This window comes from Neopelma chrysocephalum, unplaced genomic scaffold, assembly GCF_003984885.1.
Source record: "Neopelma chrysocephalum unplaced genomic scaffold, ASM398488v2 Primary Assembly neopelma1_126, whole genome shotgun sequence".
Lineage (NCBI taxonomy): Eukaryota > Metazoa > Chordata > Aves > Passeriformes > Pipridae > Neopelma > Neopelma chrysocephalum.
The window spans coordinates 697,020-712,115 of NW_020897788.1; the positions used below are offsets into that span (position 1 = coordinate 697,020).

Here is a 15,096-nt window from a genome sequence, read left to right on the forward strand (position 1 = left end):
GCCCAGGGCTGGGATGTGGCCCAAAGGAAAGGTTCTAGTTGGCACCAAAGCAAAGTTTTTTGCATTTCTGAAGAATGAAACTCCGTATTTTAAGAGTAATTCTTAGCAGATGCATGATGCAAAGTTGAGCTAAATTAATTAGGCTTAAAATTAATTCACTGGATTGGTTTTTTTCCACTGGACTTTTTCTTTTGTAGGATTGTTCAGCCATGCAATGGATCCAATTGAGAGACTGTTTCTTAGAAACTTCATTTTACAGTGTGATTTTAAAGTTACAGAGCTACCTGCAGTGTAACTGTTCAGGACTTCTAGGCCTTTACTCACACCTTCCTCTTTACTGTTGATAATCAAGAAGTACTACCCTAAAGGGCAAGGGGAAGGAAATCATTCCTTCCAAGGTCACAGAGACTGTGTTTGCTTTTATTAAAATTGTCATTAGCTCTTAATTGTCCTTCTGGAACATTAGCTTTGAAATTTCCTGCAGAATCAACTGTGTGCAAATCACTCTGTTCAACCAAACTTTTGACCTTTTCAAATACACATTGTGAAGTCCCAGGACGCTGAGTATTTCAGACTGCAGATTTAAAGCATGAAGATATCCCTTCTGGCAAAAAAAAAAAATGTTTTCTTTCATCTAAGTTGCATATAGCAACTATTCAGTTAGCCCACAGTGTCTTGGTTTTCAGTATGTCTTTAATTTTTCCCATTTATGAATGTCCTACCTGGGAGTAGAAACCAGCTGGCTGGCTAAGTTGGATTCCACTAGGAGATTTTTCAAAGTGACTTTAAGACAGTTGTTTCCAGACAAAGTACCTTAACGTAATTTTTAAAAAAGTTGTCAGTTAAGTATTCAGTGGAGTAGAAGCTAAATGGAGAAAAATTAAAATAAACAACAGCATAATTTAAAAAGAGTCAGAGAGGGCAGACAGGGACCACAAGAGACGCTGATGCAGATCAGTGGTTTTCAGCCTATAGCCTGCAGATCTCTCTGGTAGCTACTTCTGTGGGGTCAGTGAGAAGAGACTGAGGGAATCATGCACATCTATGCTTGTAAAAGCAGGAGAGTGCTGGACTGGGGAGAAGATACCTGGAAGAGTGAGGTCTGAGTTAAAAATGGCCATTTCATGCATTGGGAGAGCCACTGTGACACTGCTGAGCCTGAGCTGCTGAGCCCAGAGCTGTGCAGTGCTGGTGGTTTAAGGGTTGCTGGATCATGTGCTGTGCAGATGAAGCTGTGCTGCCTGGGGACTGAGATGCTGTATCAGGCTTTATGGTCTTCCTCCATCTTTCTGAAAATGCTGTAGGGTTCTCTACCATTGTTGTATGGTACCAATGTGAGGATTGGAGGGGTTGCCATCTTGGTGTCATACACTTGGAAAAGATGCAAACAATGGATGCACTGAGATGAGGCATTGAAGGTGGTATGTTTGGTCCTGCTTCAGGGCTTCAGAATCAACAAGACTGTTTTATAACTAATCCCACTTTGGGGCAAGTTACACAAGATGTCTGTCACATGAGATGTCAGAAGATGTTCCCGTCCCCTCCTTGAATTAGTCGCCCTTTAACTTTTTATATCTTTTTCGCAATAGAAGAAATGTCTACGAGCACCTACTTTTGACAAATGTAACGTAACTCATGTTGACATCCTCTCTTGTTGCTGTCAAAGTCTTTTGTGAAACTGAATCAAGGCTTTATAGGGAATTGAATAGCTTCCTGTGAAGATGGGAAAGAAGGAATCTCCCAGTATTTGAAATATGTGACAGAATGCACACTGGGTTCTTTGTATATTCAGGCTTTCATCTGCATCCTCACGAGTTGGAAAAAAAAGAAATTTGCGAAGAGTTTTTAAGGTAAGTTCTGAACTGACATATTCTTTTGGTAATCAGAAATAAAACAAGTCTCCAGTGACACTTTTAGAAGATCTTTTGTGACACAGCCTGTTTCTAAATGTGTCTCATATAGACTTACAGCTGAATTGCTGCTGCCACAGGAGGAACATGGGTTTTCATTTTTTAAATATCTTATTGTTGTGTGGGGGCGTTCAGATTGAATGCACTTCTCTGCGCTCTAAAAGTAAACTCATTAGAACTAAAAGGTCTGTTGGCAAAATTTTTGTAATAGGCTGAGCAGCAATTTCTTTACCAAAGGTCAGAGATCTTGAAGTTGTCATATCTGTGGAGGAAAGGTTGGTTCCTTTTTACAATAGCATTCACTGCAGAAACTCTTGGTAGAGGCGGTTCTGCAGGAAAGCAGGGCTATGTTTTGGGAGGCACTGACAGAGTCTGCAGGCTGAGGCTCCACAGCTGAAGCAGTGCTGTTGCCAGTGCTAGTCAGGACTAGTTTTAAGCTCTGTAGGGCTTGGAGTCTTGCTCAGACTTCAAATTGATCAATCAGAGCAAAAAATTCCCTCAGAAGACAAATAAGAGAGCAAAAAGAATTGGGAGCAACGAGAAAGGTCTCCACGTAAGCAGAAAGAAACTTCTGAGTACATTTTTTTTTGTCTGTGTGTAATAGATGACATAATGATTTGGTGGGATCTGTGGCTCAGATCATTGTAGATAGAGAACCTAATCATGTTCTCCTTGGCAATCTTCTGTAAAATGTACCTGTTCATCCCATATCTGGATGCTTTGGAGTTAAGAATTGATGAGTTCACGAGAAAAATCCGAAGGCAAAGTTGGGTGTGAGAGACAAATGGAAGGACATGTTCCCAGTTTCTCTTGGAGCACTGCTTCTCCCCACGTTTATACCTAAATTCTGAATTCTTCCCACTGCGTATCAGACAAAATATCAACCACGAAATGTAAGACAGTTAATTGTCATCAAGCTATTTATTCAAAGTCACGTCTTGGTTTTGGTGGAGATGAGTGTTTGGTATCCCTCAATACCATTCATGTGCTCACTTCAAACATGTATCTTAGCAGTTTACCTATTCAAGAATCCATAAAACTTTTTTTTTGAGAATTGGTGCCAAACCTGTGTTTGTTCTCGTAAAGAAATTGTATCTGGATTCGGGACACTTGGAGACCAACTTTTGTTTTTGAGGTTGGCCAAAGTATAGAAGAGCTGATGGATTTTGTAAAAGCTTAATAGTGATTATTTAAAGCAGGAAAGGTTACTTAGTAAGGTTAATTCTGAATAAGAGCATGATTAGGTCTTACATTCTTAGGACTTATTTTTAGTATGACTGTGACTGATGCTGAGTGAGTGTAGTGCACTATCAAGTTCAACAGATCCTTACCCTGGCATTTTTAGGACCTCTGGAGCTTTAGAAAATATTTTCTAATGTAGAGGAAAGTTTTCTGTGAGAAAGTGGAAAATAATGATTTTGTTTCCTCTCCTATCCTTTATTCAATTGTGTTTTGTTTTTTTTCCACTCAGAAATGTATGTGTTTCTTTTAAGGGATGTGAATCCTGAAAAGAGCCATTTTAAAAAATGGTGTGTGTGATGTTTAGTAGCTACCACTGTTGGTATCTCTGGAAACCAAACTAGTGGTATAGAAGGCTTAAAAGTAGGCATCTAACTTGGCAGGTGCTTGGGAGTTGTGCTATTTATACATGACTTTCCTGTTTCCTCTATAACTTAATATACCTGGCTGACAAACCCTTTATTGAGATTCTGCTGTAGCCTTCTTCAGAGATTACAATGAATTTAATCCCAGTATAAACCTAATTTTCCATGCTCTCAAAGTCTGAATTCCCATATTCATGTATTTTGGCATTAGCCTAAAAGTACCTCACAGCATAAAACATGCATATAAATGACCATTTATATCTCTCTTTTAATGTTTATGAATATGAATAATTTCACTTTTAGTTCACTTGTACTCTTTGCATGTCCAAATACTGCACAAGGAGGAAGTTTACTTGTGATTTTAAATAGTATTAATTTCCCTCTTCAAAATAAAATTAATATTGAAGTAAGAATCTCGGCCTCCAAAATCTTGACAGAAAGAGGTTCTATTTTTAGATTTGTAAATCCACTCCATTTTTATGTTCTTCTATATCTTTTGAGAGAATCCATACAGATAAGATTTGAAGTTGCAGTTACTCAATGATACTCATGTTTCACTTTCCTTAGTAAATTTATTTTTCATTCGTTACCTCAATTATTCGTTCTCAACTCAAGAGCTGTAACAGCTTCTCAGCAAATGTGAACTAATGGGAACGTGCAAAGAGCTTTTAAAAATGCTATTAAAATATTTTTTACATATTGCAACGTTTTTGTATTAGAAATCAAAATCTTAGCGAACACCTTTTTTTGTTGTTGTTGTTGGTTTTTTTTTTCCCAAGAGACTCTTCTGAAATGAGAATGACAATTTCCCAGGCAGGTGAATGGTTACTTCCAGCCACCAGGTTAGCAGATACAGGGCAGACTTTGAAAAAGTTTCTTCTTAGTTTAGGGGGAAGCTGACTGGAGTTTAGGCACAGTCTGAGCATCTACTTTGTCCTGAGGTAGAGAATGGAAAAGCTGACAGTGACTGATTTTTACAAGAATTCTTTAGCAGACCAAAAAAAAGGGGGAAAAGAGAGAAGCATTAGAAAGAAAGGTAACTGTGATGTCTGCTAGTTTTAAGAAAGAGGAAAAACTGCTTCTTCAGAAAATTGGAAGTGACAGGCTCTGAATTTATTCTTGGTATTATCACAAAGAGCAGTGGAGGATCAGGGTCACAGTTCTTCCATGGCAGTTCTTTCATTTCTTAGTTTTTGCATTCACTGTTTTTCACTGCTAAATTTAAGAACATGTAGACCTACCAATTCCTGGCTACGTTTCTAGGCTTCTCATTTTGGTATTCCTTCCAGCATTCAGTCTTCATTGTTACCTGATCTCCATTCACTCTATTTCCTTACTACCCTGTGGTTCAAAAAAGCATCCACTGTTGTGTACTTTATTTTTTTCCCCACGTTTTTTGTTTCTCCTCATTCTGTTTCTTAATACTATGTTGAGAGCTTGGGTAAAAATTTAAATTTCAGTTCCATATTTTAGTGAACATTAATACAGTGAATTTTATTCGGTTTCAATGTGCAGGCCTGCTTTAGTAGGATATAACATCTTCACAGAAGTGTGCTTATTTCTGTCATTGCAAATGTTGACTTGTGACATTTGTAAGTGGTAACTCTGTTGTCTGGTAGAAAACAAGTGAGGGAAGTTGGTTATAGCAACATCTACTCTTTGCTTGTAGTTTAAGTTGGCTTTTCAGTAAAAGGTGTTTATGTATCATTTGTCCTACAAACCCATATTTAGCAAGAGCAGAAGAAGGAGTAAAAACACAATCTACAATTTGTGCCAACCTGTGCGGGTAAACAGTACTGTTTATATGTAATCTACAGTTTAAGATAAGTTTAAGTTTGTAGATATAATCTGCAGCTTGTGTTAACCTTTATTATCATGCAGCTGTTTAGATTGTCTGTCCTGTGCTGACAGTGGTGATCCTTGTTACAGGCAGACGCGACGGAAGGCAGAAGCACCCGCGGTCACTTATGCAACGTATCGAGGTTCTGCAAGGATCAGGCAGCTGCTGAAGAGTCAATCAGAAACTACTGGGAAAGGAGGAGAAAGTCCTGAGAATGGAAATGTTTCAATGGTCAAAGAAAATGGAGAAATCCAAAGAACTCCCTCTCTGAAATCAGGAAGAGATGAGGGTGAAGATCACCAAGGTGATGCCGTATTAAATCCTTCTGCGGTCAGAGGGGAAAGCAAACAGTCTGGTAAAGCTTGGCATTGGTTGGGTAGAAGTAAACATGAAATATCTGCAAAGGCCACAACTTCATCCACTGAATCGTGTCATGAGCCAGACTTAAGACATGAACCTGCTTTAACTGCAGCAAAAGTTAAAAGGACGTATTCACTAGATTCATTATTGTCATTTAACAGTAGAAACGGTGAGATCCCGACCAATTCCACTTCCCGGGTTACTCCTTCCCTCAAAGTGAGTTCTGCAAATGATTTGACTGGAAAAGAAGATGGACTGCCAGGAGAAGCAGAAGCTCTGTTTCAGGCAAACAAAAATGCCACTTTTAACTTTGATAAAGAAAACAATTGTAGTAAAGCAGGTAATAAGGAGTCCCCAAAAGAAATACAGGATGATTGTTTACATTCACCCACGTCAATAAGTAAGACATTTAATGAAGAACTACAGGTGAGTAAGGGAGGATTTTGCTGTAATCATCAGATGGAGAATCACTCAGAGCGATCGCTGGGTGTCCAGATGCTTCATTTCAGTACCACTACATTTCAGCAGGAAGCAGATCAGCAAACTGATGGTGCAAACAAAGACAGTGATCCAAGAAAAAGTGATACACCGAAAATTGTGGCAACTGTAGAAAGAGAGCAAAATCCACAGAACTTTCCTGCTGCTACTTCTAACGAACAAATACCCCCTTCACTTAGCATGGAATCCAACGGAGAAAAGCGTGTGGCCACAGGTGATCTAAGGACTTCAGTGTCATCTGTTGTACATGATGAAAGCAAAGTCATGGGCAGGGAGACTTGTAAAGAACTGAGTGACTTAGGGAAACCAGTACAAAATGGTCACAAGTTAATCCACGTGGAGAATTCCAAGGATACTACCACACAGCAGACTGGTTTACCTTGTCTAGAAACTGAGGGTGTGGAAACAATGAAGGTTTTATCTGAGGTTGCAGTGGAAAATGTTGCCAATGTATCACCATGCCTGTGTGTGTGTCAAAGTGTGAAATCTAATTTGGATGAGATGACAGCACCTCGCTCTGTAACTTCCAAGTCTTTTGTTGAAACTGGAGGCTGTTGCTCAGCTTCCCTTCATCTGAGCTGCAAGTTCAAAAATAAAACTATGGGGAAAAAAGAAATCATCTTGAAAGATGCCGAAGAGACACTTTCTCGTCCTGATCTTGAATATGAGAAGAGCAAATCCTTTGAGACTGTAGATACGAGTCTCTCAAAAAACTCTATTCCTGTTCACAACCATGGTCCTGTTTCTCTTGAAAGCGTTCAAGACATTCCTGCCAAGACAGTTACACTCAGTGCAGAGGATAACACTGCACCTCACCCTTTAATCAATCATACTCCTGCAACTTCTAAAACCAATAAGACTGGTATGACTGGGGCTGATCTTATTGCTTCTGGGTGTGAAGATTGCACCTCAGAACTTACATCCCATATTTCTAGGTCACAAGAAAAAAATCTGGCAGTTTCTCATTCTGCCTTGAGGCATGAAGGAAAACCTGTGACCAACCACTCTGCTTTCACCTGTGAAAAAGATGATGTAAGCATCACTTTTGAATCTCCACCTGTTTCTGAAAATAGGTGTATTAATTTTTCTTCCAAGAAGGAAAACAGCAATGAGCCTAGGATATCACCCACAGTACTTGATTCTTCATCTGACAACCAAGGAAAAATGCTGCCTTCTGCCACTAACTCTGAAAATGGCCAGATTGCTGCTTCTGAACAGGACAGCTTTATTTTTCCAGCTGCAGAGTCTAGGAGGATAATCCCTGAGGACAGAATGAACGAGGGGACACCTTGCTCAGGAGACCCAAGAGCTTTGTGCCCAGTTAGTTCTCTAGAATGTGAGATTATTCCACCTATGCTTGATAGCTCTGCTGATGGAGTAAATGCAGGGGGTGTTTGCATCCCCAGGCCCACTTCAGCTTCTCTGGGATCCGGAGAGGCCTCCAACCTTTCTGTTTCTGCCTTGAAGATGTCAGGCATTGCTCAGGGGAACAGTAACTCTTCCAGTCACAGAGCTCGTGATGGGGCAGAGGAGGCCTTCACACAACAGGCTGACAGCAGTGTGTTGGCAGAGGCAGTGCCATCACCCATCTGTCCTTTGAAATCTTTGGAAACAGCATCCGTGTCAGCCCGTGCTGGGACTGTGTGCAAGAATGCTGAGGGACAGGTGATCCTTGGTGACTGTGCTTCTGCTTTCTCAGAAACCCCTTCTGTGACAGGTGGTCAAACAGATGCTGCACCTGCAGAGTCAGATGGGCTCTGTTCTGAGGGACAGTGGGAAGATCCCATTGTGAAGGGACAAGAACAGGCTGCATTCCAAGATGCTGCTGTTTTGTTTAGGAAAGCTGAAGAAATTGTGGATTTGGTTTTACGTTTGGCTACAGAAGAAATAATAGCAAAACAAGCCTTTGGTGTCTGCCAGCCTTGTGGTAGCAAGGATAGTTTAGTAAACAGGGATATTCTAAGTTATCAGAATGCTGAAACTGTACAGCTGGAAGCAGAAGAAATCCAGTCAGTTGTGCAGTCATTAAAAGATTTTAATGAGAGCAGTGGAGGAGCCTCATCTTCATTTACAGGAAATGAAAGAGTGGATACAAATAATCAAGATGAAAAGATACTGTCTTGCATCCCTGATAAAATTGACCTAGATAGTGCACTAGCATTAAAAGCAAAAGAAACAGTTGAAGAAGTCATTAACTCAGCCATACAAAAACTGGCATCCAGTCAGTGGCAAGGCACTGAGAGTAAAAGGCCTTCTGAAAAGGTTGAATCTAAACCTGAGGCTGAAATGCCAAAGACTTTAAATGTGGATACAAAGTTTCCTGCCAAAACACAGGAACCAACAGAGGTGAAGGAAACTTGGGGTGTAACTGTAAACTGTGAAAAGGCAGATTGCTCAGGTCCCCCTTTGCTTCCAGATAGTGTGGCAAATGGCATAGGTTGGCCCCAAAGAGATGAAAAGATACCAAATAATGCAATTACTTGTCAAGCAAATGGATTTCATCCCACTGGCAGTTTAGCAAGGCCAGAATCAGATACAGACACACAGCTCATTGTACCTGAATTATCTGTTCCTGGAGAGGACAGTGAAGGGAAACAGTGCTTCAACACAGCCTTTGCCCAAAATAATGAGAATCTGAAGCAGGCAAAAAGGAATGATCGGGACATGGAGGGAAATGAGCAGTGTGAAAAAAACGGTCTGGACTGCAGTGATGACATGAAGGAATCAACAGAACTTTTGGCCTCTTCTCCACTAATTGAACAGTGGGAAAACAGTTCTTTTACTATCATTTATGAAGGTGCTCTTCAGACTGAGAACAAATCCGTCTCAACTGATGACGTGCAGACCGGATCTCTTCCTCCTTCTGGTTTGCTCTCAGACAATGTGGATCATCTAACGTGCAAAAGGGCGAAGCATGAGCACGAGTCAGCCTGTCCCTGTGGGCAGGACAACAAGCTGAATGCAGCCACAGATGGCCGTGGCTCGGAGTCGTTCCTGAGTGTGGAGGCCAAGCGCTACAGGGTGTATCCTTTCTCCTTGTCTCCCATCTATGAAGATGACAGCTCCCAGGAGGACTTACCTTCCACGGATGTGTCTCCAGAAAGCCGTCCTGGTGGAATATCCAAAGATAACACTGATCAGGCTTCCGTGCTTTCCCTTCTCCAGTCGGTCTCTGAGCGCTTGCAGTTCACTACTCGGTTCAGTGAGGAAGAGGAGGAGGAGGAGGATGGAGTGGAGGAGGAAGAATCATCATATGAGGAAAACTTACTTGATGCTGAGGGAGAAGAGGACTGTCTTTCCAGCCAGTGGAGGGGGAATTTAAAAACAACCCTTCAATCAAACGACCAGAATAGATCTTTGCTTCCTGAACAATCGTTTTTTCTTTCAAAAGAACATCTTGACTCACAGGAGCAACCAGAACAGTTTCCAGATGTGGCTTCTCCCAGTCAAACACCTTGTAAATCAGTTCCAGAGAAAGCTGATGGTGCTTTGACACATCCTCCTACAAGTGTATACTACCAGTACTTGAAATCTGCCAGCAATTCCTCTTCTGAGAAGGGGACCAGGTTTGGAAGCATTCTCCAGGATATGTTGCAGCCAAAGATTCACTGGTCTCAAGACAACACCGTGCCAAAACTGGGAGAATTGTCAGCGGTAAGATGTCACATCACATAAAATTTATAATCAAAATTATTAGCCCAGATTCAAAATTGCCCTATTCTCCTTGCTCCCTTTTAATTAAGATTAATTCTTTTATCGTAAAGGTAATCAAAAAGTAATTCTTTAGTCAAAAGTAATTAGGCAGTTTCATAGTTTAAAAAAAAAAAGTCTTCTGATAATATAATTTTAAAAACGTAGTGTTCTTGGTTCAGCACGCAGATGAAAGTGACTTAATTGTAAAACAGAAAATATAATTGGAAAATATGCATAATAGCAAGTTTCTGTAATAGCATAACACAGACTTGTTTATGTTCAGGGCATTTCAACCTGAAGATGATGAAACTGCCTTTTGTATGAAAATTGTTCTTTTATTTCTTTCACTTCTGAGATTAATAGAGATGTCTTGTCCAAAAAAGATACAAATATCTGCTTCCTGGGCTGCTTGATTGTTTCATCACAGTGTCTTCTACAAATTATAGCTCAGTTAGCAAGTAAGTAATATAGCTGCTTCTGTAGATTAAAATTTCTTTTTTGGTTTACTTAAAGTACTGGCAAATGAGGGTATGGAAACAGTTCTTCCAATATTTAGAATTTGACAGTGCCACATAGGCCAAATGTGTAACTGAAGGAGTCTTTCTCTAATGTTGGGAATACTTCAGTCTGTGTTAGAGCTATCTTCTGGTTTTTTTCCACTGGTAAGAAATGCAGTTGATTGTGTGCTGGGAAAGGGTAATACATTTGTAAAGGTTATAACTTCCATAATAGTTTTTCCTTTCTAGCACATGTCACTTCCTGCTGATTGATTCTGTTAAAGTATTGACACCAGCTCTGAATGGCAGTGGAACAGGTCTTGGTTGTTTCTACCAGGGACAGTTGTGTACTTGTGTAGGAATAGTGGACCTGGAATGATCTGCCTGTGCTTTTTGTTGTAGGTGTTAATAGTTGTTTGCCATGTCCTTTTAATTTCAGAACCTCATTGACAGGGCAAGTCTCAAATACAATCCAAGACCAGGAAAGGTAAGCAGAATTTGCCATATAAGTCAATATGATACATGGAATGATTTGTTATACCAAAGTTTTTGAATGGAAGGCATCTGAAGTTATTAGTCTAGTTTTATGTGTTTTTATGTATTACTTGCATATGTTTGGACATGCTAATAATGAGAATATATTATTAAAAATCCTGCCACTAGTCATTTTACTGTGTTCCTCAGCAGCTGTTGTTTTCATTCAGTAGAGTGTTTCATAAAAGAAGAAAATGTGTAGCCTTCCAGTTGAGTGGGCACAAATTGCAAGCAAAAAATAACTGTCTCTACATTATGTTGAAGTGGGCCCTCATTCATTGTATATTGTTTCAGATTGTTATTTATGATACTTATGGCAACAAAAGTAAACAAGAAGTTCATTCTGATGTGCCAGATACCTCATCGTGGAACTTTCCCATTGGAACAGTACTTAGGATAATTAGAGGATGGTAAGAAATCCAGGTCATATTTAAATAGAGGCTTTCCTAAAGACTTGCATATGCATTTCTCTTGTATTTTTATTTCTTTCATTTATGGCACACATCCGATCTGCAAGAGCATCTTTTTCTTTCTTTATAATTAGACTGATACCAATGAAAAAAAGCATGAAACAAGGCTTCAAATGCTGCAGTACAAAAAAAAATAAAAAATATTGTTTCTCCTGGGAACTAGCTTCAAACAGAAAGTGTCTAATAGAGCCACAAGTAAGTTTAGACTTCTTGCCTGAAGTGCTGAGACAGTACAGCCATAATCATGACCAGAAGCATGTGTATGCCAAAGAAATTCTTTTTTCTTACAGCTCAGTTTCATTATACAGTAGCTGCTGCAAAAGGACCATAAAATGAGCATTCTCAGTGCTGGGTTTAATGTAGCATTTAGAGGAATGTGGATATATACAAGTACCTTTAAGTTTGCAAGTGTTTCTGGATCTGCTTTGGGAGGCTGGGGCTGGGGCTGTGTCAGTGGTTGCAGTGAATGTTTCTGGCTGTCAGCCACGGTAACAATGCATGTCACATTTATGCAGTTTTGAGGCAGCCTTGTATGGGTTTGCATACATTGCTTTCACATCCTAAGAAATGCTGAATGCCATTATTAGTGTGTTTTATGCCTTGCATAGTACCTGCCTGAACATGACATGTTTTGATGTGACAGTTAATATATTTGTTCTGGTAAAATAAAGCTGCTTATTCACATTGTGGTTTAGCTGTATTTTTATACAGTTAATATTTTAAGTTATGTTATAGAACTCTGTATTTGACTTTTCCATGCTGAAGTGAATGTGACTGTTGAGGGACAGCATAAGAAAGATGTGATAATTGCCTTGATTAGAAGAGCTCATTAGTGGGCTTTTTGTCAGATGTGCTCTGTAAGGACAGTCTCACGTAACAGCAGCAACTCAGTTCATGATATTGTTATTACAGTTGGATTTTTTATGAGAAACCAAAGTTCCAGGGTCGAAAATATGTCCTAGAAGAAGGAGAGGCTGTGCTGGATCACCTTTGGGATCTCCCAGGCGTGAAACATCATCGAAGAAACCTCACAGTTGGTTCAATCAAACATGTAACAAAGGTACAGACTTCCTTAATAGTGTGCTCACACATAGAATTGATTTGTTGGGAATAGTGGTGTATTGCTAGCAGTGGACAATGTGTGTATAGTGTTCCTGACAATTCAAATTTGCTATGAATCACTTTTTTCACCTTCAAGATAAGCTCTAGGGCTTGTGCTGTGCTAAATTTTCCTTTCTTCCTGAGTTAGTGAGCAGATTGTTTGTGTTTCTTTACCACCACCTTCACGAGATACAGCAACTCCCCTCCTTTTAGATGTTTACCTGTCCAGTTATTTGAAATTAAATGAAATCATTTCAGAGATTTATCTTAAGCTGGCTGCAGTGTCTGTGTGGCTTCTGTTTCACAAGTTAGGAGTTGGGTTTCTAATTCCATTTGTACATTGTAGCCTCCAAAAATTACTGTTGTTTCCTCCTACAGCTTTGTGCTGTCTGTAGGGTTTCCACATGGACAAGTGGTACACCTACAGCATGTGGCTCTGCCTACAACCAGAAGTTTAAAAGGCTTTCTGTTGAAAAGATAAGAATCAAATGTCTAAACCCAAAAATAATGTGCCCATTGTTATTCAGTGAATGAGGAATATATTTACCAGATCTTGTGACTTAAGAAGATTTAGGGCTCTTGTTGTTTAGTGTAACATTCCAGTTATTCACAGGGCAGTGGCCCTTACTGTGAGTGAATTATCATTTGTATCACAATGTGAAAGGTTTTCAGTAAAGTGGTTTCTCTGTTCTCTGCTGGAATAGAGCTCATTTTAAAATTGATAACCTTTTTGTCATCAGTACAGGGGCAAAATGTCATAACAATTAGAAATACTTTTTCCTTCTCTTCAAACACTTAAGAATAAGTTAGCTCAAAAGAAGCTGGCTGAAGGCAGGAATAATGAAGATAACATTTCTTTGAGCTAAACAAATTAAAAGCCTTTGACCAATATGTAATAGGAACATTGATCAATACTGTGGAAGGCAACTAAATAAATAAAGGAATTCCACAGTAACATGTGGAAGTATGGTCTGAATCCAAGGGAAGCTGGATGTGTCTTGGGCATGAAAGAAAACTCTTAAAGAAGAAAGATACTGTGTTTAGCTTCATCATGCTTGATAAAAATCTTTGTAGCACAGCTAAATAGGTTTGACCTTTGTTCTTCTTATAAATGGTTCATTTATATGGAACACAGATGGAAAGCTTTGTTACAGTGCACTAGATCAGTAATCAACATTTTTCTTGTGTAACTTAAAGCTCTAGCAGGTATGGTTGGTTAGGAGGGCTTTTGCTGCTAGTCCATGGAGCTAGAGGGGTGTGGAGCTCACTAAGCCAGGTTTTGTCTTCTAAACCTTGATTTGTGAAAGCATCCCTCTTTTTTAAGTTATGGAAGTACTTTCAGAAGGTAGTTTACCAAAATGCTACCTAATTTTTTTTTTTTTTATTATAGGCATTACTTTTATTTGACAAATGGGTGTTTCTTTTTCAGGCAGCTCATGAGTGTGTGATCTACAGGGTCACATGTTTTACTGTCGTTCTCTTTGTCACAGGCTGGGTAACTCAGTGGCTTTTCTCCTGACAAGTTTGGCCATACTGGCTCTGTGTGCAGGTTTTCTGACTTGTCTTCTAAATCTGCAAGTGGCTTTTTATGGTGCTTGTTTAATGGCTGCTCAGATGCCTTGAGTTATCAGATGTGAACATTGGCTAAATATTTGAGAAGAAAATGACTTGCCAAGAAGAGAAAACCAGATTTTTACTGAAGAAGCTGTAGGAAGTACATTTAATATTATTTTTAATTTTTTTTTACCAGCAGATTGGCTGAAAAACAGTCTGTCAGTGGCTTTGTGCCCTTGATTTGGCTTCAAGCCTCCACAAAAAAGCAGAGGTTCTGTCGGCTTTGTGGTTAGTTTGTGGCCTAACCGTGGATAAGCATTAGGTGTGTCCATGTGTATTTAATTTCAGGGAACTTGTGGGGAGGAGGTTCCAAAGAAACAGATTGTGCAATCATTAAAATGAAGACCCATCTGAAGTAATGTGGAGACTGAGTTCCACCAAGGCAAGTCAACATGAGCGTAGGCCAGCAAAGTCTGCCTGGACACACAGGTTCAATGCAGCTCCTGCAGCACAGTCTGTTTAGCCAAGTCAGTTCTCTGGCCTACTGCAAATGCTATTGGAGGGCTTTTCCCATCTGTTTCTGGAAGCCCAGAGAGGGTAACTAAATGTTATTTTCCCAAAAACGAGTTAAGAAATGTTCCTGACCTCACCATTCTGGAATAATCTTGTCAACCAGCATTTTGCAAGATGACAGGAGATCTGAAACAGCAGTTTGTCATCACTGTCTGCAAGATATTTAGGCAGGGAATAACTGGATTCCTTATGGACTCCCCTTAAGCAAAGCTCTTTGTAATGGGTTTGTTCCCAGTATTATATGTAGAGTGTGTCTTTCTTTTGTTTGTGTGGTTTGCCAGGTGAAAAGAAGTTAATAATTTAAGCAGGAACTACTTTAGTCAGATGCCATAGGAAAACACCCAATAGCTTCAGCTTGTCTCACTTTCTAGTTGGTATTTACAGGACAGTAATCATTAATTCCCTTAGTATTATTCTATATTTACAGGACAGTAATCATTAATTCCCTTAGTATTATTCTAT

At 39.6% G+C, this 15,096-nt stretch overlaps 1 protein-coding gene across 3 annotated transcripts in view; it reads left to right on the plus strand.

The window, feature by feature from the left end:
• Positions 1–15,096, plus strand: part of CRYBG3 (crystallin beta-gamma domain containing 3) — an 85,533-nt gene that overhangs the window by 34,109 nt on the left and 36,328 nt on the right. For all 3 annotated transcript variants that reach the window (XR_003536662.1, XR_003536664.1, XM_027698376.1), the window contains exons 4-7: positions 5,444–9,866; positions 10,842–10,889; positions 11,231–11,346; positions 12,319–12,466. Coding sequence is in view for 1 of the 3 variants with exons in the window: in XM_027698376.1 (XP_027554177.1) it covers positions 5,444–9,866; positions 10,842–10,889; positions 11,231–11,346; positions 12,319–12,466 (4,735 nt within the window). In the remaining 2 variants the exon portion in view is untranslated. The remainder of the gene's footprint in view (positions 1–5,443; positions 9,867–10,841; positions 10,890–11,230; positions 11,347–12,318; positions 12,467–15,096) is intronic.